General features: G+C 49.1%; 3 protein-coding genes across 5 annotated transcripts; 1 reads left to right on the plus strand and 2 right to left on the minus strand.

Moving 5' to 3' along the window:
* Positions 1-50: 50 nt before the first annotated feature.
* On the minus strand, positions 51-11992 carry ZNFX1 (zinc finger NFX1-type containing 1). Of its 2 annotated transcripts, none has more exons than XM_075768390.1 (14): positions 11892-11992; positions 11289-11410; positions 8562-10571; positions 7634-7765; positions 7218-7366; positions 6856-6999; positions 6333-6435; positions 5840-6081; positions 5580-5719; positions 5112-5266; positions 4292-4437; positions 3810-3920; positions 2991-3086; positions 51-2570 (listed from the first exon to the last, which is right to left on the minus strand). In XM_075768390.1, the coding sequence occupies exons 1-14, from the start codon at positions 11912-11914 to the stop codon at positions 138-140; spliced, it is 6006 nt and encodes a 2001-aa protein (XP_075624505.1). In that variant the 5' UTR covers positions 11915-11992; the 3' UTR covers positions 51-137. The 2 variants fall into 2 exon arrangements, with proteins under 2 accessions (XP_075624505.1, XP_075624504.1); XM_075768389.1 differs by having other exon boundaries at positions 11847-11929.
* Positions 11993-12034: 42 nt separating this feature from the next.
* On the plus strand, positions 12035-18747 carry DDX27 (DEAD-box helicase 27). Of its 2 annotated transcripts, none has more exons than XM_075768392.1 (21): positions 12035-12187; positions 12371-12505; positions 12609-12668; positions 12982-13144; positions 13519-13565; positions 13728-13814; positions 14108-14213; positions 14815-14988; positions 15309-15459; positions 15614-15713; positions 15824-15965; positions 16040-16193; positions 16309-16390; positions 16466-16643; positions 16789-16895; positions 17069-17174; positions 17278-17372; positions 17474-17600; positions 17868-17952; positions 18150-18224; positions 18502-18747. In XM_075768392.1, the coding sequence occupies exons 1-21, from the start codon at positions 12098-12100 to the stop codon at positions 18515-18517; spliced, it is 2280 nt and encodes a 759-aa protein (XP_075624507.1). In that variant the 5' UTR covers positions 12035-12097; the 3' UTR covers positions 18518-18747. The 2 variants fall into 2 exon arrangements, with proteins under 2 accessions (XP_075624507.1, XP_075624508.1); XM_075768393.1 differs by having other exon boundaries at positions 18585-18747.
* Positions 18748-19581: 834 nt separating this feature from the next.
* SNRPB (small nuclear ribonucleoprotein polypeptides B and B1) lies at positions 19582-22261 on the minus strand. Its single transcript, XM_075768409.1, has 7 exons — positions 22120-22261; positions 21858-22009; positions 21233-21344; positions 20826-20978; positions 20286-20424; positions 19983-20108; positions 19582-19766 (listed from the first exon to the last, which is right to left on the minus strand). Exons 1-7 carry the CDS (start codon positions 22120-22122, stop codon positions 19729-19731), a joined length of 723 nt encoding a protein of 240 aa, XP_075624524.1. The 5' UTR covers positions 22123-22261; the 3' UTR covers positions 19582-19728.
* Between the last annotated feature and the right edge of the window lie 373 nt (positions 22262-22634).

Genomic DNA, 22634 nt, shown 5'->3' on the forward strand with positions numbered 1-22634 from the left:
ACGCGCTCGGTCCCGTACCCTGCCGCGACAGACGAGACCGCCCGTGTACCCCGATACGCTTTATTAGTTACAGGGACGACAGCGAGGGCCCGGGGAGCCGGGAGGGGACGGGACAAGGAAGGGGGCCGCCCCCCCCGCTACAGCAGCCGGTGGAGCTCCTCGAAGTTGAGCAGGTTGTTGGCCGTCTCAGACCAGGCTGGGTAGGTCGCCCCGTCCATCTCGGGGGCGAGGCTGTTGGTGCTGTCCAGAGTGTGGTTGGTGCCCCCAATGACCTCATGGCACTCGGGGCACTTGCTCCTCTCCATCGCCCCCCCGCACTCCCCGATCACGTAGATGTGCCCGTTTTTGCACTTGAACCAGTGGCCACGGGGACAGCCAATGGCGTTGACCACCTGCACCCGCTCGGCCTCAGAGAGCCCCAGCCCCGACGCAGGCAAGGCAGCGCAGAGCCTCTCCAGGTCAGCCTTCACCGCCGCCTCATCCTCCGCCGTGAATTTCTTCGTCCCTTCCAGGATCCGACGTACGCTGGCAACCTCTGCTGCGAGCGCTGGAGTGAACATCCCGCTCCCGCCTCTGCACCTTGCCAAGAGGGTCAGCAAATACGTCAGCCTCTGGAGCTCAGACTGCAGGTCAGACAGCTCCTGGCCCGTAAAAGCGAGGCGCGGCTTATTCAGCCACTTCTGGACTTCATCCAGCCGCGTTCTCAGCCCTTTCCTCTCGTTCGCATCAATTTTGCTCAGAGACTTGGTTAGGTCTGCCACACGTTTGTAGAAGTTAAGCTGGTTCTCAATTAGTCCAATATTCTTCGTGGAAAGAACAGAAGCTTCTAGTTTATTTTTTAGCATAAGGAACACCAGGGGTAGATTCCTCTGCAGAGCAGCATTCCTTACCAGTGCAACCTGCAGTCTTTTTCTGTTAGACTCAATTTCCTGTGCTGGGCCTTGAATTTTCTCTTTCACCTTTTCTATCTCATCCAGCCACCTTTTCACAATGGTGCCATATCTCAAATTCTTTCTGATTGGTGTCTGACAGATAGGGCATACCTTCAGCTTGATGACATCATCATCTTCATCCATATAATGGTCAAGGCCTTGGGACTCAAAGACATGGCCACAGTCCTCAAGCTGTACAAATCGAGCATCTGGGTCTTCCTCAAAGCCAAAAAAGATCTGGGTGACTTCCTCACGGTCACAAACGAGGCACTTCTTTGGGCAGGGCTCTCCACACAATCCAATACAAGGATGACCACAGCAGAGCAACTTAGTGCATGGTACATCGCAGCGCGGCCTATTGCATGGTTCCGAGCAAAGATTGGTACACTGGTAGTGCTGGCACCGCCACTCACATGGCTCGGCACAGGGATAACAGCGCTCTCCACATTTCTTTTTACACCTGCTGTGGACACAGTGGTTCTGACACTCCAGCTGACAGGGAGGGCATTCTGCAGTACAAGGCTGCCGACACTTGTGGGAGCAGACCAAGAAGCGCTTGCACGGGCTGCTACACGGCTCATGAAATCTTCCTTCATAGCAGGTATGACAGGATCCTGAGCATACATGACCACACTCCAGCATGGCAGAACACTTCGTATTACATTCCACATGCTTCTCAAGCTCTGTCTCCTCAGTCATCCAGCATTTAACTTGCTGGTTGTGGCCACATTTCAGCATGGCTGTAACCAGTTCGGGACACTGCTTAGTGCATTCCTGCCCACAGAAGTTGCTGCATGTGTGCCCACAGTTCAACTTTTTCTGGCAAGGTTCTTGGCAGATAAACTTGCTCTCTGGAGTAGAGCATGGCACCATCTGCAGGTGGCCACACTTAGAAATCGTTTTCTCTACTATCACCATGCATGGTCCACAGACCTCATAACAGGACCGTGCACAGCGGTGCCCATCTGCACAAAGCACCTTTTGACAAGGCTTCAGGCACCGATAGTCTTTGTGCTCTGTGTCATATGGGTGGCATACCCTCGTGCAAACATGGCTGCAACTCAACCTAAATTCACAGGGACGAGTACAGCCTCCTTCTGGGACTTTGCTGAAGTCTGCTGCTGTAGATACCAGTGTCTTGGTTTCGGGGTGGTTTTGACAGCAAAGCATCAATGAGTGGCCAATGTGACCCTTTTCCCGAAGGGTGTGAATGATCTTGCTCCAGAGAGGAACTTTGCCAAGCATTCTCATATTTCCAATACAATACAGCCCTTTCTTAGCTCTGGATAGTGCTACACATACACGATTAGGGATCTGTAAGAACCCAGTTCTCTCCTCACTGTTGCTCCGCACGAGTGACAGCAGAATAATATCATTCTCCTCCCCCTGGTACTTATCTACTACATGAACCTTCACACCTTCAAAGGTCTTGGCTGGCATGAGCTTACGCAGACAGAAAAGCTGTCCAGTGTAAGTAGTGAGAATGGTGATCTGAGAAGGTAGATAATCCTGACACAAGAAGTACTTGCACAGTTCCACTACAAACTGAGCCTCATGTGTGTTCTGGTGGCTTCTCCCTTCCTGGATCTCTTGCTCAGGAAAGTCGTGTTCTACAAAGAAGAGATTAGATGTGACCCCCTGAAACAAGAGAAAGGAATGTCAGAAACAGGATTTTAGCTTCTGTCACTGCAGCGTGTTTCCATATCCCTGATTATCCACTGACAGGAGGACTCTAAGGAGAGGACTACAGGATGCAGTTACCGCATACTTAGGCAATTTCCTCTAGATTTCATAGTGTATTCATCAGATAGGAATTTAGTAATCACATTTCACCTTATAGTAACATCTCAGTATCCTAATATGAAATCAGTTCCTGTGGATGATTTTATTCCCAATTTTTTCAGAGTTGTTTCTACTGTACCTTTTCAGGTTGTAGAAAAGAGAAGATTAAGTCCTAGTAACACCTGAGATACCAAATTCTTGAACACTGTATTTTACAGAAGCATTTTACCCAGTAACAGGGATCAAAAGCAATTGCTTGGATTGCTGGAAACTCACTTTTATGTTCTCATACTTCAGGACAGAGGGATGGTTCTCCAGGTCCTGGTATATATGGGGAATGAGAAGCTGGGCAATTTCAGGACGCATGCGGTGCTGAAACACAAAGCAGCTATATCAGTCTTGAGGAAGGAGCACCATATTTCCCTGTCAATATTCTGTCGTTCCACTGCACAGACTGCAGCTAAGTACAAGGATGACTTTCCAGTAAGAGTCAAGAAGGGAGCACCTCCCAATCCTCACCCTCCCCATTGCTGCCACCACCCGCAGTTACAGAGGGAGTAGTAGCAGAGTAACTTCAAGAAAATCATGCGGCAAGGTTGCTGTAATAAGAATGCTGGTGTCAGTGCAAATCTAAGAACACTGTTGTAGATAACAAAAGCCAGCACCTCACCCTAACCACTACATGAGCTTTTTTAGGTAGTTTTAATACAGGACATGCCGGAGGTAGAATTAATGTCTCCAGGCACCAAGATAAATGATTATAGCAATTTAGCAGAAAGCAGCCTGAGAAGACTTGTGCTGTCAGTCCCCAGAGTTCTGGAAGTTTCAGATGCCACAATAAGCTGTGTTCATTGCGCTAAAGCATGTGGGAAACACAGTGCTGCGGATGACATCACTGCATAATTGGGAATACACTGGAATACTGTTTGTGGCAGTTTGACAGCTCTTACCATTCTTCTCAGGAATTAAGTAGCACGTTCTTTTTTTTTAGGCTGCTCTGAGAGTAGAAATATAAAAAAAAAACCACTTAAGTGTAGTACAAACTTAACCTAAATGGAAATGCAATGGAGGGGGTTTTTTATAGCTCTTCCTCACTTGGTATTTCAGACGGACAAAGGGGAAATTGACTTTCACCAGCCGTTCAAAGAGAGAGACTTCCAGATTGAAGTTCTTGGCCAGGTCATACACATTTGCACTAGGCCGCAGCTGAAAGAGAAGGGAGAGGAGGTCCATGTTTGAGCACTTTTCCTATGTATTAGCAAGATTTTTTCCACTCATCTCTTTTTCTGTCACTGGTCCCCCACAGAGAGGCCAGAGACTGGATTCTTGCAGAAGTGCTAAATATCAAAGTTAGATACACTTACAGCTGAAGTGGGTACAAGCACATGTAAAATTGCATCAGGTAAACTAAAAGACAAGTCCCACAGGAGCTCTACTCCAAACCAACAGGAGACAGGACCTGCGGTATCAGCGGAAGCTGGGAGCAGTAAGTCTTGGCAACCTTTCAAGGATGGCGCTTGGTTAACAGGTTCTAGTTCATTTGCACAACAGTTGGAGGCATCAGTCATGGATGTTACCTGCTGGTGATCTCCAATGAGGATGAGATGCTGACAGGCTTTACTCAGAGTAGTAATGGTGTGAGCCTCAAGCACCTCTGCTGCCTCTTCTACAATGACAATTCGTGGCTCTAATTTTTGCAAGATCTGACGGTATTTGGCAGCACCTGAGCAAGGAGAGAAGATAAACCTTAGCGGAATATAGTTACATGCAGGCAGTATGACAAGAGTTTTCAGGGAGGGGAGTAGGCTGTGCCCCAGAAGAGACTGGGGTTCTTCCCAAGATTCCCCATTTCAAGACTCTACTTTTTGAACTTTAAACCAGCACTGTACCAAGCATGGCTTCTATATGAAGAGTTATTAGGGAAAGCAGGTGGGGATTAGAGTCCTATGCCTGCCTTGGCCTTTTCCCAAGGCTCTCTTCAGACATAAGATACCTACTCTATACATTGATCAACACACAGAAATACATCTAAAATTGTCTCTCCAAAGGGTCACATTACAATGACCTTTACACTATGGTGACCAGAAGGTGATGTGGGGATAGCAGTGCAGGTATTAGCTGTGCTTTACTCAGACACAACAAGCGGAGCATTTCTGTTAGAAGAATGCTGCTCAAGATGGAGGGAGTGCAAGAGTGCACAGAAACTGCTCAGGCAGTTGACAATTCACACAATAGCTGCATTTGCAAAGGGAGTCAGAGATTAGAGAAGTCTGCAGACTAATGCAGAGCCTGACCCAGGCTGTCAAGCAGCACATGATACTAATCTTTTGGCAACAAGGTCCTTTAACTGTTATGGGATGCAGTGCAATACTGGTTTGCTTTCCAACTGCTGTGCACCTGTAGTTGTCATCCCCACAACTTGGGCATCCTTGAGAATGCAGAGATCTTCCTGCAGCTTCAGTTCTGTCAGCCTTTCTGCTGCTGCCTGGTACTGCTGTTCATGCTGCAGAATCCTCTGTCGAATAAATCCCTGATAGGTCTGCAGCCAAAGCCTGAGAAGAAAGTGCCATTATCACACACAGCAAGGAGAACAGCACAATGATCCAGAAGTTCTGAGTGGATTCAGTTCAAAATCCTCCGTGTCTTTTGGACAAGATGTTATTATCATCTGTATATAGTCCCAGACACACACAGTGGAGATGACAGCACTGCTGGTGCAGTACAGGGAAGGTAAGAACAAGCATGTTCAAATAAGGAGCTGAACAGATATGAACAGAAACACTGTGACGTGACAGACAGAGTTTGAAAACTGGAACGGTCCTATGAAACATTTGTCTGACAGACCCTGCAAAATAACTTTGTCACCTGTAAAGCCTCCAGCGGGAGCTCAGGTCAAGTTGCCACAGATCCTGGATAGCCTTGGCCTCCATTTCTGTCATTGCACTCAGTTTACGAAGCTCAACCTTCATCTTCTGTTTCATTTTCTTCCTCTGGGCAGCAGTTACCTGCAGGAAAAAAAGCTCCACAATAAGCAGTTACAGCACAAAGATTCTTCTGTATTAGCATCCCCATGTTGTTATTTACACAGTCAAGCAGAGCCAGAGCATGCTAGTGCATGCAGTTACCTCCCACTGCATAGCCTTCTGTTGGGCTGTTCCTTCTTCCTGGTCCTCCAGCTTCATAGCCAACAGCATACTGGCTAGTTCATGAACAGCCCTGCGCTCTTCCTCCTTCCTTTTCTGAGGCTTTACTGCCTCTTCGTCCTCAAGCACTCTGTCAGCTTGAATCAGGTCAGCCTCCTCTGGGATCTCCAAAAGCTGCTCTTCTGCTTCACCTTCCCACTCCTCCTCTCTCTCCTGCTGACCACCTGTGAGAGTCACCAGTCACATGCAGTAAGCCACAGCCACTCCAGCAGAATCGCAGTGCAGCAGTCAGATCACTATGTGGAAATTAATGTTAGTCTTCTTTCCACTACCTTACAGTATCATGCATCTTTCAGCGCCTGTTAAGTAGCAGTGTCTCTTTTCTGACACACATGCGCTGCTTAAACAAATGCACCTGTAGAGGATGGGGGTGGGTGTTCGTGGGTTTTTTGTATCTTTTTTTTTTTTTTTTTACCTGGATTCTCAACAGCATTGTGGGTGAAGAAAGTTACACCAAGGCCCAGCCACTCCAGAATCACTGAGTGTTGTGAAGCACTGTAGTAAAACTTCTCATCATCCTAATATAAGGAAAGTCAAATCAGCCAGGCCTATTGCACTTCAGAGTCTTAAGATGCTGCCAAAGCAGCACCTTGCAGCAGCAGGCAACTAGGACAAGTCCCCTGAGAGACCTCCAGAGCTAGAAAGTCTGAGCGGCCTCAGATCTTCAGAAAAAGCATCTCTCCCCCCTTCAGTTCAAGAGGCTTTCATTTGGGCACTTGTATTTTTATGTCGATAAAGATCACTTAGAATCTCCACAGTTTAAAGGAGCAAACTTTAAAGCCCCTGCCTGCCCTGCCCAGTCTAGACTACTGTCACTTGGCACAGCTTGCTATTCACACCCTTACTTTCCCAGTAGCCAAGTGATGCTAAAAAGAAGTGTGCTTGGGGAACCTCAGACATTGGGACTGTTTGACTCAGAAGAAAGAGACCTCTCTTACCAGACGACTCATCAGGCTGTCCCAGTGCTGGGGTGCAATGCATGCTTCCAAGTGACGCTCGTGCAGAACTCCGTACATTGTGCACTCCAAGTGCTTCGCTCCTTCATGGAGCTCCTGCTCAGCCTCTTTCATCTCACCTGCTGTCTACTCATAACAAAGAGAAAGGAGGCATCATTATACTCAGAGAAACAAAGTTCAGAAACAGCAGGACAAGAAACTGATAAAGTGAACAAGAACAGAAGAATGAAGAGGCTGACTTCAGTGTAAGACAAGGTGGAAGAACAGGTGCGGAGGAAGTTTAGTTAGCTCCTCCAATGCACAGGCAACCCAGTCCCATCATCTCCAGTGAAGTGTGCACATACAAGCATATAGGCTCTGCGGAGATGTGCTGGCAAGTTGTATCGGAATTCATACTTCTTCCTCAGCTCCTTCAAGGTGAATTGCTTCAGGACTTCACTGTTACTTCTGCCCCCAACACGCACCATCCCATGTTTTTGGAATGTGTATATTCCTGGGAATGAAAGAGAAATGTTAGTACCAAAGAGGCAAGGTCTGTTTTCTGCTGTAGGACAAGGGGTAGGGAGAAGACCCAGAACATCCTTTGTTTGCAAATGCTACACTGGATTAGTCTGAGTGAAGTTTTCTTACTGCTTATCAGTGGGGCTAGAGTCACAAGAAAAATCCACAAGGGCAGGTCATCATGCCAGAAGATGGGCAGAGTAAGAGTTTTAGTATAATTTCTACCTGACCCTCCATTGTACTTGTCAGGCACTCTTACCTTCTAAGAACTGATCCAGTGCATGGTTAGTGTAGCAGACTACGAGGATGGGAGGCTTCTGGACAGTGCTTTGCCATGCGTGCTTATTAGTCAAGAGAGCCTGAACAATCTTCAAACCCACATAAGTCTTCCCTGTAAAACAAACACAGAATCAGAAAGGGGTAATCCACCGCCTACAGGGTGCCTGAAAACACAGGAATCAAAACCAGACACAAGACTTCCTTCTAGGCTGCAAATCTGGTCTGTGCCAAGAGAGCTGACCCCAGAGGTAACTAGTTTACCAAATGTAAATGAAGTAGCATGACACTGTCTTTCTAGCCTGTGGTTGAGCAAGGCCATGCTCTGCAAGAATCTTGTCTGTTGGTTAACAGACGAGATCTGGACCCAGGTTTTCCTCTGCCACTGAGTCCCCCAGCCCACTCTGATACTGGCTTCATACGTGACATATGACTGCACATGAAACATCCACATACCAGTGGAATACAAGCAGTGGTGCTTGTTGAAATAAGGTACCATTTAAAACAATCACAGTTAATCTTGTAATGCTTTATTCACACAGAGGATCACGGCTGAACACTCCCAATGTTCTAACATGCTATGAAGACAAATAGGACTGTCGTACAGCAAGAGGTACCGTGGTGTCAAAGATGGTTGAAAATTTTTTGACCCCAATACACAAGCAGAGCCAACAGTGCTGTTAGTGTCTACTTGCAAGTAGGTTGGCAACATGTAAGATCGGGTTTGTGTATTTGAGGATATTTAGCCTTCTCCACAGCTCAAGCTATTGGGGTGACTCAAGCATCAATTAGGCATGGGACTAAAGCTTTGGACACAGTACAGCTGGCTTTCTCTGAAGTTAATCTCTCCTACATGGGGGAATCAAGGAGAACTCCTTACATGACAAAGAGTTAAAGCAAATATTTCTCACCTGTCCCAGGAGGTCCTTGGATAATAGCCAGCTCCTTGGTGAGTGCAAGACTCAATGCCTGCATCTGAGACTCATCTAATCTCAAGGTTTCCATTGAGGGCCACTGCTCGGGATCTAGAACATGGACGCTTTGGCTTTTCAAACCATCATGGTCCGTCTCTTCATCTGAAAGGGGATCTTCCATCAAGGGTGCAAAGTTGTAGACAGTATCCATTGTCAGGTATGTTGGCTTCTTCACCTGTGTGTCACATTCCACGATGTACTTCTGGAATGGGATATCTTCTTCCTGGATTTCCTGTAACCCTTCTAGCACATGTTGATAGGCCTCAAAGTAGGCAGTTGTCTCTACCATGAGGAAGGAGTCTGAGGGCTGAACCTGTGCCAGCAGTGCCTGGCTCTGTGCATTAAAACAGAGCTGCACAATCCCACAGGCAAGATCTGCGTTATCACGATTAGAAACAGTGGCAAAAAGGCATGTTTCAAAGTGGTCTTTGGACATGCAGATCAGGGATCCATATAGCAACCGTTTGGAATTCTGCCATCGTACAAACCTCAATGGTTTTATGTCAAATTGGACCTTGTAAATGATACCAGTTGGGGAACAGACTGGGGTAATAATCCGTGCATCAAAGTAAATCCTGATATCATCAAATCTTTTCTTTCTCAAACCTTTGTCCTCAAAGCTCTCCAAAAGCTGCAAGATACCTTCCCTCAAAGGCCTTACAAAGTCTTCTCTCAAAAGACGGAAATGGGTGTCAAGATAAATGCTGGTGCTCTCGTATCTTCCAGAAACAATATTGGGACGTAGAAAGGGTTTCTCATCATGGTGTACCTCATTGTATGTAGGATAAACAGTCATTGTACGATAGCTTTCTCCTTGATCATCAGTCTGAGGCTGCCTAAGAATATAGTTATCAGCCCTCAGTGTGCCCTCACGTCTCTTCTCCTGCAGATGCTGCACGAGCATCTGGACTTTACTTAGATTCTTCTCTGTTTCTTCTGTGATGTCCACACCAGAAGCTCTCAGGGCATTTATGGATGCTGACAAGACTGTCAAGAGAATGGAGATGTTCTGCACAGAGCTGGCAGGGAAAATACTGATCAGCTCCTGAAGAATTGAAATTATGTTGGTAATATGCACAGGGTACTGATGACGTACAGCGGGGACTGCTTCTGTTACCATGTCAGACACGTACTGTGGCAGACAGATCTTGAGAAAGTTGGACTCCTTCACCACTCCCAGAAGCTGCTGGACACTCTGCCTATCCATTCGGGAACTGCATGCTTTTTGAAGCACCTGACAAACAAGCTGAATGAAACTGGGGTTCATAGTCATTTGGGAAAGAAGTTCCTTCAAACTCGGACTAGAAGCAAGTGTGATGACAACTTCTGAAGGGTCTTTCTGGAGGAGATTTTCAAGGAATTTATAGCCAATCCTTTTGACTTGCTGAGGCTGCTTGCTGAGCTGGGCACCACCTGGGGTAGGGGTCTGATAGAAACGAGGATTCTCCCGAGGTTGCGTCCTCCTTCCCCTACCTTCATTTTCCTGCCCATTCCTTAGCAATCTACCTCCTTCATGGGCTTGTCCACCTTGATACCTCCTTCCTCTGCTCTCATTTTCTTGCTCATTCCAGGGTCCTCTGGCCCTCTCATGTCCTTGTCCACCTTGATACCTCCTTCCTCTGCTCTCATTTTCTTGCTCATTCCAGGGTCCTCTGGCCCTCTCATGTCCTTGTCCACCTTGATACCTCATTCTCCTTCCTTCATTCTGCTGTTCGTTCCAGTGTCCTGTGGCTCCACTGTTGGCCTGTTCACCTTGGTTTCTTGGTTTATTCTTGCTTGATTGAGGAACCCTCCAAATCCCGCCACCACATCTTTCGTCTCTTTGCCCAGGTAGAAGAGTATCATTTCTGGCTTGGGGACTTTCCCCTAACTGTGCCTGACCCGACACGTTATTTGTTCTATTTCTGCCTCTTTGTGTAAAGCAAATATCGCAATGATCTGCATGCCCTTAAAAAATAAAAAAAACAAAAAACAACACTCCTTAATTGTAAATCAACCACATTAACCTGCCTCCCAACAGAAACACGAGCATTTTGGCCTGAGAGTCAGCATATTTTGGACATTTGGCATCAAGTTAGAAAACTACCATTACATTTGCACCCAGACTTTCAAGTTGACGTTTCCTTTGTATCCCTTTTTCTAACTGCTAAAAAGAATGCCGTGCCTAGAGTTCACTTGAAGACACACACACACAGAGAAAACCAAAACAAAAACCTTTTCCACAGAACTGAAAGCAGAATTAAAGAAGGCCAAAGATGAAGTTTCCTGCCCAGGACAGGATTTCCTCAGGAGTTAGCCGTCATTGAAATAACGGCAAAGGCAGCAGCAGCAGACTTTGACTGTATATAGCACAGTGAAAACGCAGACCTGGACAAACTCCAGCCTCTCGGAGTAGCGGGAAGCAGAGACCTCGGAGCCTGTGTCACGCTCGCAACAGAATACTTAGGGAATACCAGCAGAAACACTTCGCAAAGAGATCGCTGCAGTGCATCGGCAGCTCACGGCCCCAACCAGACTCCGGGGGCAAATAAGCAAATGCTGGCATTTAGGCCGGAGAGGGAATTTCACAATACACAGGCAGGGAAGGAGCGGATCCCCCCTGTACCAGCCCCAGCCCCTCGGCATTCCCAGCCTGCTGCCCTGCCTTCACCGGCCGACCCTCACCTCTCTCTCCGGCTCGGGGCTCCTGCCCGGCCCCCTCCATCGCTCGGCCCGGTGACTCCTCTGCGGGGCGCCGCAGCCCTCCGGGGCGAGGGCACCGCTCAGCGCTGGGGGCTGCCCCGCTCCTGCACCCGGACACAGCCGCCGTCGTGCTCAGCGCTCCGGGAACCGCCGCGCCCGCCCCCGCCGAAAGTTTCACTTTCCAGTTCCCCGCAAGGCCCGCCCCGGCGGGCAACGCCCCTGCCCTCCCGCGGCACCGGCCCGCTCCCGGCCCCAGCCCCAGCGGGCAGTGACCCCCGCCTTCCCTCGGCCCCGGCCCGGCCCCGGCGGACAGGGGTCCCCGCCTTTCCCTGGCGCCAACGCGCTCCCGGCCCCGGCGGGCAGTGCCCCCCCCCGCCCCCCTCGGCACCGACCCGCTCCCGGCGGGCAGTGCTGACTCCCCACCTTCCCCCAGCACCGGGTCGGTGCTCCCGGTCCCAGCGGGCAGTGCCCCCCGTTCTTCCCCCCGGCACCGACCCGGTCCCAGCGGGCAGTGCCCCCCGTTCTTCCCCCGGCACCGACCCGGTCCCAGCGGGCAGTGCCCCCCGCCCCGGCCCTACCCCATACCGGCCATCCCCGGCGGGCAGCATCCCTCCCGCGGAGCCCTTCGCCCTTTCCCCGTACCGCTGATTTCGGTTTCCTTCCCGCCCCGCGGGGCGGGGGCAGCCGTCGCCCCGCCCACAAGAGGGCGGCCTGGCCGGGCTCCACGCATGCGCAGCTGCCGACTGGCGTGGTGACGCGCGGTTCCGGGACGCAGCTGCGGGGCAGTCGCCATGCTGCAGGGCCTGGGCCTGGTGGGCACCATCGCGGAGGGGGACGCGGGGCCCGAGGACCCTGAGTCTGGGGACTCCGAGGATGAGGAGGTGAGGCCGGGCAGGGTCTCCTGCCTGGGCCGTGGGTGAGCCGGGCCGGACTGGGGTGGTGCCGAGTTGGGTCGGGCCGGCTCAGGTTGCATTGGGCCGGGTTGGATCGCGCTGGGCCGGGACCCAGGTCGGTGCGGTCCGGTTCGACCGTCCCGCGGTCGTTGCTCATTGGTGTTACTGCAGGAGCTGCGCCGGCCTCCGGGCCCCAGACGGCGGGGACCCACAGGTGGGGACTTCAGTGCCACCTTCGTGTTCGGCGAGGCGGAGGCCGGCGGGGAAGGCGCCTGGGCGGCAGCGCTGCGCCAGCTCCGGGGCAAGGTGAGGCCTGGGGCCAGGACTGGGGCTGCAGTGCCTGAAGCCACAGGCCCCCACGCTCCCCTGGGCTCCTTTTACAGCTCCTCTTTTATGATTTCCTGCCTAGAGAGCAGCCACAACACTGGATGAGAAGATTGAGAAAGTGAGACAGAAGAGGAAGTTCCAGGTCGGGGCCTTTCTCTCTCATTACTGAAAAGCTTGGTATGGGTTTGGCCTTCTACTGTGTTCCCTCCAGGGGCACAGACTCTGCAAACACCCTGAGCTGCAGTGCTCAAGCCGCAGCTCATCGCCTCTGCTGGGTTTGCAACCACACCTGATGCATTGCTGAACTGATGAGAATGCAGAATTGTTAATGCTTAAGGTTGTCCAAAACCATGGATGTGGGAATGGGCTCATAACAACAAACAAAAGCTCACAAAGGTTTGAAGTTTCTTCTTTATCCTTTCTTTTTAAAACTTTTTTAAAAAATCTTTTTCTAGGAAAGAGAAGCTAAACAAGCAAAAATGAAAGATGAAGATGCAGATACTGAGGATAATCAAACCAAAAAGCAGGAGTGTGAGGATTTCAGTGGGGACAAAGATGATGATGATGATGTGGAGTCTCAGTATTCATTGGATGATGAAACTATCTTCAGAAAAGCAGGTATTAGCAGTACATAGAGAGGTGGTCAGGAGCAAGACTCTGACAGACGGTTGGCTCACTGGAGAAAAGTCTGTAGTGAAGCCTTGCTGGCAGTGGACAAGAACCTCTTGGTTTTTTGCTGTTTTCCTTCTGCAACGTTCCTTCTGATTTTGGTCAAGCTTATTTTGAATGGTAGCCATAGTACTTTAATTGAACTCAACCCTGAAGAAGGATATTTGCTTGGCATTTTACTCTGTTGCATGCCTGTCCTTGTTTCTGAGGCTTCTCCGTCAATAACTCATTCAGAGCAAAAAGTATGAGATGAAGGTAGTCACCATATCTTGTTATGTGTTAAGCTGTGCTTGTTAATCCCTGTCACACTTCTCTGTCTGCAGATACGGTCAAAGTGAAGGAACGGAGGAGATCGAAAAAGGGAGAAGTGGTAAGTGTTGGACAGAATGACGCTAGGTCATTCTCCAGCATTTCTTCTGGAGGAACTTGACTTTGGTTAACAATCCGTAGCTCAAAAACCAGCCCAGAACCCTTTGATGGCATGTTGTGTTGCTGCCTGTGTTGTTCCAGTTTTTTTATTGTTGCTTTCTAGGAAGCAGAGAGCTTTTTTGAAGATGCCTCTCAATACGATGATAACTTGTCATTCCAGGACATGAATCTTTCACGACCTTTGCTAAAGGTATTTACCTAGTTTAGTTATTGCATACGTTACTCTGAAGAATGTTGTACAGCCTCCCCTCCACCATTCAGAACTGTCAAATTCCTCTTCTCTTTGCAGCCTCTCTGAAAAGGAAATTACGTGGGAGCTAGTGTGATGGTCCTTTAGGGGCCGTTATTCCCAAATAATGGAAACCATTCTGGACTCTCTCCAGCATGGCCACATCTCTTGTACCGAGGAGTCCAGCGCTGGGCACAGCACTCCAGGTGTGGCCTCACCAGAAACAGAGTGTAATTGTTCTATCTCCTTTGTAGGCAATCACAGCTCTTGGCTTCAAGCAACCAACCCCAATTCAGAAGGCTTGTATCCCGGTGGGTCTTCTGGGGAAGGATATTTGTGCCTGTGCTGCCACTGGGACAGGTAGGAGGTTGAGCAGGGCACAGGAAACACGGAGAATTAGCTGTTCACAATTACTGGTAATTCTTGGTGGTGTGGTTTAACCGCACAGCTGTTCACGCAGGAGAGAGAATCAAAAAGAAAAAAAAAAAAAGGTAAAACTCACGGGTGCACGGGTGGAGATAAAGACAGTTTAGTAGGACAGAAAATGAAGATGATAATAATAATAATGATAAAAGAATATACAAAACAAGTCATGCAAAGCACAGTTGCTCACCACCTGAAGCCAATGCTTACCTAGTTCCTGAGCTATGCAAACCTCCTGACCAGCCCCCCCAGTTATATACAGAGCATGTGGTATAGAATATCCCTTTGACCAGTTTGGGTCAGCTGTTCTGGCCGTGTCCCCTCCCAGCTTCTTGTGCACCCCCAGTGTACTTGTTGGCAGGGCAGTATGGGAAGCTGAAAAATCCTTGACTGCTTGGCAGCAACTGAAACAGTGTGTTACCAACATTATTCTGATCATAAATCCAAAACACTGTGCTATGCCAGCTGCTAGGAAGAAAATTAACTCTATCCGTGCTGAAACCAGGACACTTAGTAATTCTTAATTTTTTTTCTTTAGGTAAAACAGCTGCCTTCATCTTGCCTGTCCTCGAGCGCCTCATTTACAAACCTCGTCAGGCCCCAATAACACGAGTATTGGTTCTAGTACCAACACGAGAACTGGGTATTCAGGTGCACTCTGTCACAAAACAGCTGGCGCAGTTCAGCAGTGTCACAACTTGCCTTGCTGTAGGTTAGTATTAAGTTGCTTATGTGAACCATACAGCTCGCTGTAAGCTGCTATGCAGAGCTGGGAATTCTGTGTTATCAAACTGGAGGCTATACGGTTATTGCAGGTATACTTCTGGTAGGTGTGCTGGGGTTTAAAATCTCGCTTTCCAATACCGTGCCGTACTTTTTGTTTGTTGGTTTCTGGAAAGAAGAGGTGGGGTCACTTCTAATTGTGAATGTGGTATTAATCCGAGTTATTTGCTGTTCTTCGGGTAATTTGGATCTGCGTACTCTGCTGCTGCGTCCTCAGGGAGTCAGCAGTCTGTGTTCACTCCCTGCTAGGTGGCCTTGATGTGAAGACTCAGGAAGCAGCTCTGCGTTCTGGGCCAGACATTCTTATCGCCACTCCTGGGCGACTGATTGATCATCTCCACAACTGCCCCTCTTTCCACCTAAGCAGTGTTGAGGTGCTGATTTTGGATGAAGCAGACAGGTAGGCTAAGCCGGACAGCAGTGAAAAATGAGATGGTAGTTTTCCGTTTTCCTTTTCTCAGGCTACAGGGCAGTTTTGCTGCCCTGCCTTAAGTAATGATTCTTAGCTAGAACCAGGTGAAGCTGCCTTACCTTGCTGCTTTTCTCCTGTGTAGGATGCTGGATGAATACTTTGAGGAACAGATGAAGGAAATAATAAGGTTGTGCTCCAACCACCGTCAGACAATGCTTTTCTCTGCCACAATGACAGAGGAGGTAAGACAGGCTGCTGAGGGGCATATTGAGGCAGAAAGTTGAATACAAGTTTGTCCGGTCTTTTACCAGAGATTATATGGACTGTTTTTTTTCTTAACTTGTTTTGGTAGGTGAAAGATTTGGCTTCCGTTTCCCTGAAAAATCCCGTCCGAATTTTTGTGAACAGCAACACAGACGTTGCCCCTTTCCTGCGGCAGGAATTCATCCGGATCAGACCTAACCGAGAGGGGGACCGTGAGGCTATTGTATCAGGTTAGTGATGAGCAAAGAAAAGCTGAAATCAGCAGGTGACTATGAAGCAGGCTCCTGAGAGGACTGTCTTTCAGCTCTACTGACACGAACGTTCCCAGATCATGTGATGCTTTTCACCCAGACCAAGAAGCAAGCTCACCGTATGCACATCCTGCTTGGGCTGATGGGTCTACGGGTTGGGGAGCTTCATGGGAACCTCTCTCAGGCGCAGCGGCTGGAAGCACTCAGGTATTAGCTGGCTTAGTTTGGCAGTCATGGGCAAAAAACAAGTTAGGAGATGGAAGTCTTAGGGCAGAAGTGGATCGCGGTATTCATTGCTAATGTATTTGTTATCTCTGCTCAGGCGCTTTAAGGATGAGCAGATCGATATTCTGGTAGCTACAGATGTGGCTGCACGTGGACTTGATATTGAAGGTGTTAAAACAGTGAGTATTTGCAGTGCTGAGCTTTTTAATGAGTCCTTTAATACTGTTTCCCTACTGACACTGTTTCTGTTATAGGTAATCAATTTTACCATGCCCAACACCACCAAACACTATGTTCATCGAGTGGGTCGGACAGCAAGAGCAGGCAGGGCTGGTCGTTCAGTTTCGCTTGTGGGTGAGGAAGAGCGCAAGATGCTAAAGGATATTGTGAAGGCTGCCAAAACGCCAGTGAAAGCCAGAATTCTCCCCCAAGGTATGCACTTCACTGAGGTAAAAAGCAGGAGAGCAGTTGGCAGGGAAATACAGGGGTACAGAGGGGCACTAAAAGAGGTGGATGTGAAAAGAGGTGCAAGATGGACTTTGTGAGCTGCTTTTGATGGTCACACTGTCATTTTCAGATGTCATACTAAAATTTCGAGAGAAGATTGAGAATCTAGAGAAAGATGTATATGCAGTTCTGTGCTTGGAGCGTGAGGAACGTGAGATGCAGCAATCAGAGGCCCAGGTAAGGGTTTTTTTTTAAGGAAATTTATTTTTACCTTAGTTTTTTTTAGGATCTGGAGTAGACACAGTGCATAAGGAGGTTGCCCTAATGTATTTAACCTGCCTGCTTTAGAAAGGGCAGAGAGAGATATTTTTTAGCTACCATGAGCTCACTTCTTGCCTGAATTATCTCAGATCAATAGGGCAAAGAAGCAGCTGGAGACAGGAAAACAAGAGACTGCGGGTGAGGGTATGGAGCGGAGCTGGTTCCAGACCCGTGAGGAGAGGAAGAAAGAGAAATGTGAGCCATGACACTGCTGCCACTTTAAATTCCATAGCTGCAACTGGACTGTGCCCTGTACTTTGAGAGGTTCTATATTCTATGTTTTTCTTTGTCTTTCCAGTGGCTAAAGCCCTGCAGGAGTTTGACCTAGCATTACGAGGCAAAAAGAAAAGGAAGAAATTTATGCAGGACAGACAGAAAAAAGTCCAAATGACAGTGAGTACATTTATGGACAAGTGGCACCCTGGGTGGACAATCCTTGTTGTCCCTTAGCAAAACCTCACATCACTGAAAACTTGCATTTTAACACCTTTCAGCCAGAGGAGAGGTCACAGTTTGAAATCTTGAAATCTCAAATGTATGCTGAGCGGCTGGCAAAAAGGAATCGCCGAGCAAAGCGAGCTAGAGCCTTGCCAGAAGAGGAACCAGCAGCAGTACCAGCAGGTGGAGACTTGGTTTATGGCTGACTTACCTTATATCTGTTACTTTGTTACAAATAGGTAAATTAAATTAATTTGTATAGAGGGAAGCATTGATCCTTGAAGGAAAGGCCACGGGTGATGACCAGGGTGTGTGTTTGCAAAGAGGAGTCATTGCTGTTCCTGATGGTTAGGCTAATTGTTGTGGTCAAGGCTACTGGGCTCTAGTAAACACGATGATGCTGTGGCTTTCTCTCACCAGCCAACGTTCTGACTATTGTCTCTGTGTTAGGTCCTAAGCGGAAGAAAAAAACATCTGTGTTTGATGAAGAGCTTACGAACACAAGCAGGAAGGCTCTGAAGCAGTACCGTGCTGGGTAATGCCTTAGTAGTGGCACATTAGTCCAGACTTCAGTAGGTGGGATTTTTGCACCTCTGGACTTTCTCGGGATACTTTGATACTGGGGGAAGAGGTGGGCAGAGCAGAGAAGGGATTCTTGCAAGAAATACCTGTGCTATTGACATACTTCAGTGGCTTTTGTCTTACCTCCTCTCTCCCCTCTTTCCTAAAAAGCCCATCATTTGAAGATCGAAAACGCTTGGGTATGGCCCAGCGTAGAAAAGGAGGAAACTTCAAGTCCAAGTCCAGGTATAGCTCACCTTTACTTTTGTATTCAAGTCTTCCCCCCCCCCCCCCCCCCCAGCTTTCTCTTTCCTCTTCTTATGATTGTTTAAAGGCTAAACCCTTGGTAAAAGGTTTGTTGGTTTTGCTGTAGCTCACCCTCCTAGTGCAGGTCTGATGCTGCCTTTATAGCACATTCCTAGGCTGCTGCTTGGGAGAGCATTGCCTAGAGAATGCTCAGTGCTGTTCCTTTTCATTGAGAGTTGGGCTGGTGGAACATCATTTCAATTATCTTCTCTTTCAGATACAAGAGAAAGTAAGAACTGCTGTTCAGTTACCAAAGACGTAATTTGGACAATGCGGACGTTTCAGACTTGCTCTCTCCAGGGCCTGGATTTCTTTGTACTGCAAGGAAACAGCTTCAGTAAAATCAAATAGTTTTTCAAGTTCTGGAATAGCTTTGGGATGTTTGTTAATACCTGGTTGAAGACCCTGTGTGAAAACATCAGTAGCCCACACAATAAAGGACTGATTTTTATTTTTTTCTAAACAGTTTGCTCTGTTTTTTAGGATGGATATAGCAACTGAGAGCTAGGATATGGAATTCAAGTTGTCTTTAAGGCAAGAACTGGAGAACACTTGCTGCTTTCTTTATATACTTCTGTGATCTCAATTAATTAATATGGCTGAAAAATATTTCTATGCTTGAGACCCTATTTCTAATAAGGAAAAAAAGTTTCTCAGGCTACCTGTCACAAAGATGGCTTCAGAAAGAACAGTCACAGGAATTAAAACAAATCTCCAAGAAGGCACTATCTGAAGAAAGGATTATCCCCAAAGGAGAAGGGCAGACAGCTTCCTCCTAACTGAAAAGAAAGCAGCTGTAAGCTGAGGCAAGAAGGGAAGACCAGAATGCAGGCTCATTACCATTACTGTATGCAATTAATGATAGCTTTGCTCATCCTGGCTTTTTTTTTTTTTTTTATGAGAAGCAATGTAGCTCCCCCTATAAAATCAAGCAGGTTTACTAGAGGCTAATAAAGCAGCAGGTTAATGCAGAGCAGCAGTGATCACTATTCTTAATACAGGCACCACTGTACAACCACACTTAATTTTATTGAAGTGTAAGTATTTATTTGCATTTTTACCATCTCTACCATCCCAACAAACTTTTTTCAACAGCCTTGCTGCATTTCATTGATATGCTTTAATTCCTGTAAGGAACACAGATCAATATAGACTTAAATGGCCCAGACCAGCCATTAACTTCTAAACTGTCAACACAAACCGAGCTTTTTGCTTCAAACTTGCTCTTCTGGGGTACCACAGCACAGTAGTGAAAGGTAAGGGCTGCACTCCTGAAATACACTGGTACAACTCAAAGTAGTGGGTTTTCCAACTTTATTAAAAAGGGGCAAACTTTACAAGCAGTAAATATAAAATATACATAACAAAGTTTTGACAGGTGGTACTGCTCGGTGTATTCCCTTAATCAGTCTTCTCACAGTTCAAAGGTACGCTATAGAATATCCTACGGCCTTGGTGGACGCATGCCAGGTGGAGGGGGTCCTGGGAATAAAGGAAAGAGTTGAATATCAAAGAGGAAAGGGGAAGCAAGGCTAAACTAGACAGATGTTTTCACCATGCTCAAAGTGGCCTTGGGACCCCTCGTTCGGCACCGAGGCATTTACTGACAGCATAGCTAGAGAGACATTGAAACATACCGCCCTTCAAACGTTTTATTTATATTAGAGCTTCTAGGTATTTAAGATAACCTCCACTCACCTCTCATTCCTGGGGGTGGTGGTCTCATGCCTGGTGGGGGCATTCCCATGGGAGCACCTCGGCCAGGTGGCATTCCCATTGGCGGGCCCATGGGTGGTCTCATGCCAGGAGGAGGTCCCATCATTCCTTAAGCCAGAGACAGAATGAGAGTTTAAATCCAGCTGGATATTCAAGGCACTAACTGGGTAGCAGAAGAACCCTCCATAATACCAGATCTTCATCAGACTCTGATAACTATCTCTTTATCACCAATTTTGCCACACATCATGAGCTCCTTGCTGCCCCATATAGAGTAATTCCTACCTGGAGGAGGTGCTCCCCTGCTCATGGGTGGGGGAGGACCCCCACGCCCCGGTGTGTATTGAGTTGGGGCTCCTGCGATGCTAGCGGTGGCTGCGGCAGCAGCAGCTGCAACCGTTCCACGACCCTGAGGTGTCATCACCTGTAAACAAAATAAACAGGTTCACAGAGAAACAGCACAACATCTGCTTTTCATTAGCAACTAAAAAACAAGCAAGATTTAAATTATTAACCCTTCAGAAAATTACGCCAGTCTCCTCTTAACATTAAATAATGCTACAAACCTGTAATACAATTCAACGGATAACATACGAATTCTGTGCAAGAAGCTGCACTTTTCAAACCTCTTCTTCCATCATATAAGCAGGTTCCTAGGAGAACCTCGTACCAAAAAAGTCTCACTAGGCTCAAACTCCCCGGTAACAGAAACTAAGATCACAGTTCTTCTACTCCACCAACTTCTTGCATCGCATTGGTACCAAGAATTAAAAGCCACCCCAGAACGTACCAGACAACTCTTTTTAACGGGTCGCAGCATCTCACCTGTTGGGATGGTCCTCCCACTCCTCTGACGGGGCCAGCTAACCCTGCTGGAGCCTGGGGCATGGGCGCACCAGCTGGAACTCCCCTCCCTGCTGCTCTTCCGACGCCAGGCCCTCCAGCAGCTCCAGCCAGCGGTACCCGGGCGATTCCAGTCTGAAAACAGACACCCCCCAAAAGAAGAGATTTATCACAACAAAAGTCCCTGGATCCCAGGGATGCCCACAGCCCTCCTTTGTCCAATTAATGTCCGAGCCCACACAGGGATTAGAACTTCTCGTGAAATTTGTCGGACCGAGTCACAGCAGCACCTGGAAGTCTATGACAACGCTGTAGTAGTGTTCTCCTGCAAGGACACCAATTTATCAAACGTCCCTTCCCTTTCTCCTTAGTTCCGCGCTCATTCTTACATCTTTTGGAGGGGGTCCTTCAACTGTCATGGACACCAGGTTTTCTCCTCGCAGCAGCACAAGACCAAGGACTCGTTTCTCCTCCCGCTCTGGCTGTTTTGAATTTTTAGGTCTAGTGAGAAAACAAAGAAAACACTGCAAAACAGAGTAAAAAAAAAAAAAAATCAATGCTGCTCTTTGCATCTACAATAGGATATATGACCAGGCTACTCCAGAGAGGAGAATTTATGGTAAAAACCACATTTTTGTGCATCACAAACTAAGTACAGAGAGGTCTAAACACAAGATGTGTTGTCTCCATGATGCTCAACCGTTACAGTGACTGTGCTGGCATCACAGAAGGGTTTTTAGGTTATTAACATCTTCGGGTATTAGGAAGGATGTGACACAAAGCGCCCCCGAACCCCGGTACTCTGGGGACGTGACAAACGAGCCCAAGCCCGTCACTGGTTCTGCAGAACCCGGCGGCAGGCGCTGCCCAGCCGCTGCACCGGCTCTCTGCTCCCGAGCGGGCAGGCGGCCCCGGGGCCTCCCGCCGCAGCAGAGGGGGGCGCGGGGCTGGGGTGGGGGGAACCGCCCGGTGCTCCCGGTGCTCCCGCCGCCCGGTGCGGGCCGCGCCGCTCACTTGATCTTGCGGAACTCGTCGCAGTCGCAGAGGATGAGGTTCATGTGCTTGTCGAAGGCCTTGAAGGTGCCGATGAAGACCCGGCCGTCCTGCAGGATGCACCGCATGCGGTAGTCGATGTGCTGCAGCATCTTGCTGCTCTTCCCCACCGTCTGCAAGAGACCGCCGTTACACCGAGCTTCACCGGGCTGAAGCGGCGCTCGCTGCACCGCGACCGCGCGGGACCCCTCGCCGCGCGGGCCCACCGGAGCGCCCGGCTCACCATGGCTGCAGCTCTCCGCGCTCCCTCCCGCCGTCGCCGTCACACACCGCCGGTCGCTCCCGAAACGCCGCCCGCTCCGCCGGAAGTTCCTACGCGCGGCGGCCGCCGCTTCCGCCCGCCCGCACGCGGCTACCCCGCCAGCACCGCGCACCGCCCCTTCCGGCGCGCGGTGGACGCGCTTCCGGGGGCGGGGCGGGGGCACGGGCGGTGCTTTGCCGGTGCTTTGCCGGCCGGGAGGGCGCTGCGCGGCGGGACCGCGGCTCTGCTCTCCCTCGGACGGGTGTTGTGCGCGGTCGCGACGCCGCTCCAGTGTTCCCAGCCCCGTGGTCGGCAGAGCTGCCAGAAGGCTGCGCTGCATGAGCCGGTGGAGACCCGGCCGCGGGTGGTCACAGCCGGTCCCGGAGGCGGGGTGCCGTTGGCACGGGGAACTGACGTGAACCCTCCCGTGGCGGCCCCGGAGGGGCGCAGGGGCAAGGGAGGCTCGGTTAACGTCATTCATTGAGGCTGCTGAGGGG

Source organism: Balearica regulorum, chromosome 16 (assembly GCF_011004875.1).
Source record: "Balearica regulorum gibbericeps isolate bBalReg1 chromosome 16, bBalReg1.pri, whole genome shotgun sequence".
Taxonomy (NCBI): domain Eukaryota; kingdom Metazoa; phylum Chordata; class Aves; order Gruiformes; family Gruidae; genus Balearica; species Balearica regulorum.

Excerpts from the sequence above, each read along its gene's own strand:
- DDX27 (XM_075768393.1), top strand. The coding sequence starts at position 12,098 with ATGCTGCAGGGCCTGGGCCTGGTGGGCACCATCGCGGAGGGGGACGCG. Across the intron at positions 12,506-12,608 it reads TGCGCCAGCTCCGGGGCAAG|AGAGCAGCCACAACACTGGA; the intron begins GTGAGGCCTGGG and ends TTTCCTGCCTAG. Across the intron at positions 15,714-15,823 it reads CTGCCACAATGACAGAGGAG|GTGAAAGATTTGGCTTCCGT; the intron begins GTAAGACAGGCT and ends TTGTTTTGGTAG.
- SNRPB (XM_075768409.1), bottom strand. Across the intron at positions 20,979-21,232 it reads AAGGACCCCCTCCAAAAGAT|ACTGGAATCGCCCGGGTACC; the intron begins GTAAGAATGAGC and ends GTCTGTTTTCAG. Across the intron at positions 20,425-20,825 it reads TGGGAGGACCATCCCAACAG|GTGATGACACCTCAGGGTCG; the intron begins GTGAGATGCTGC and ends TTTTGTTTACAG.
- ZNFX1 (XM_075768389.1), bottom strand. The coding sequence starts at position 11,914 with ATGCTGCCCGCCGGGGATGGCCGGTATGGGGTAGGGCCGGGGCGGGGG. Across the intron at positions 6,436-6,855 it reads ACAGCCTGATGAGTCGTCTG|GATGATGAGAAGTTTTACTA; the intron begins GTAAGAGAGGTC and ends TCCTTATATTAG. Across the intron at positions 2,571-2,990 it reads TGAAGTATGAGAACATAAAA|GGGGTCACATCTAATCTCTT; the intron begins GTGAGTTTCCAG and ends CTCTTGTTTCAG.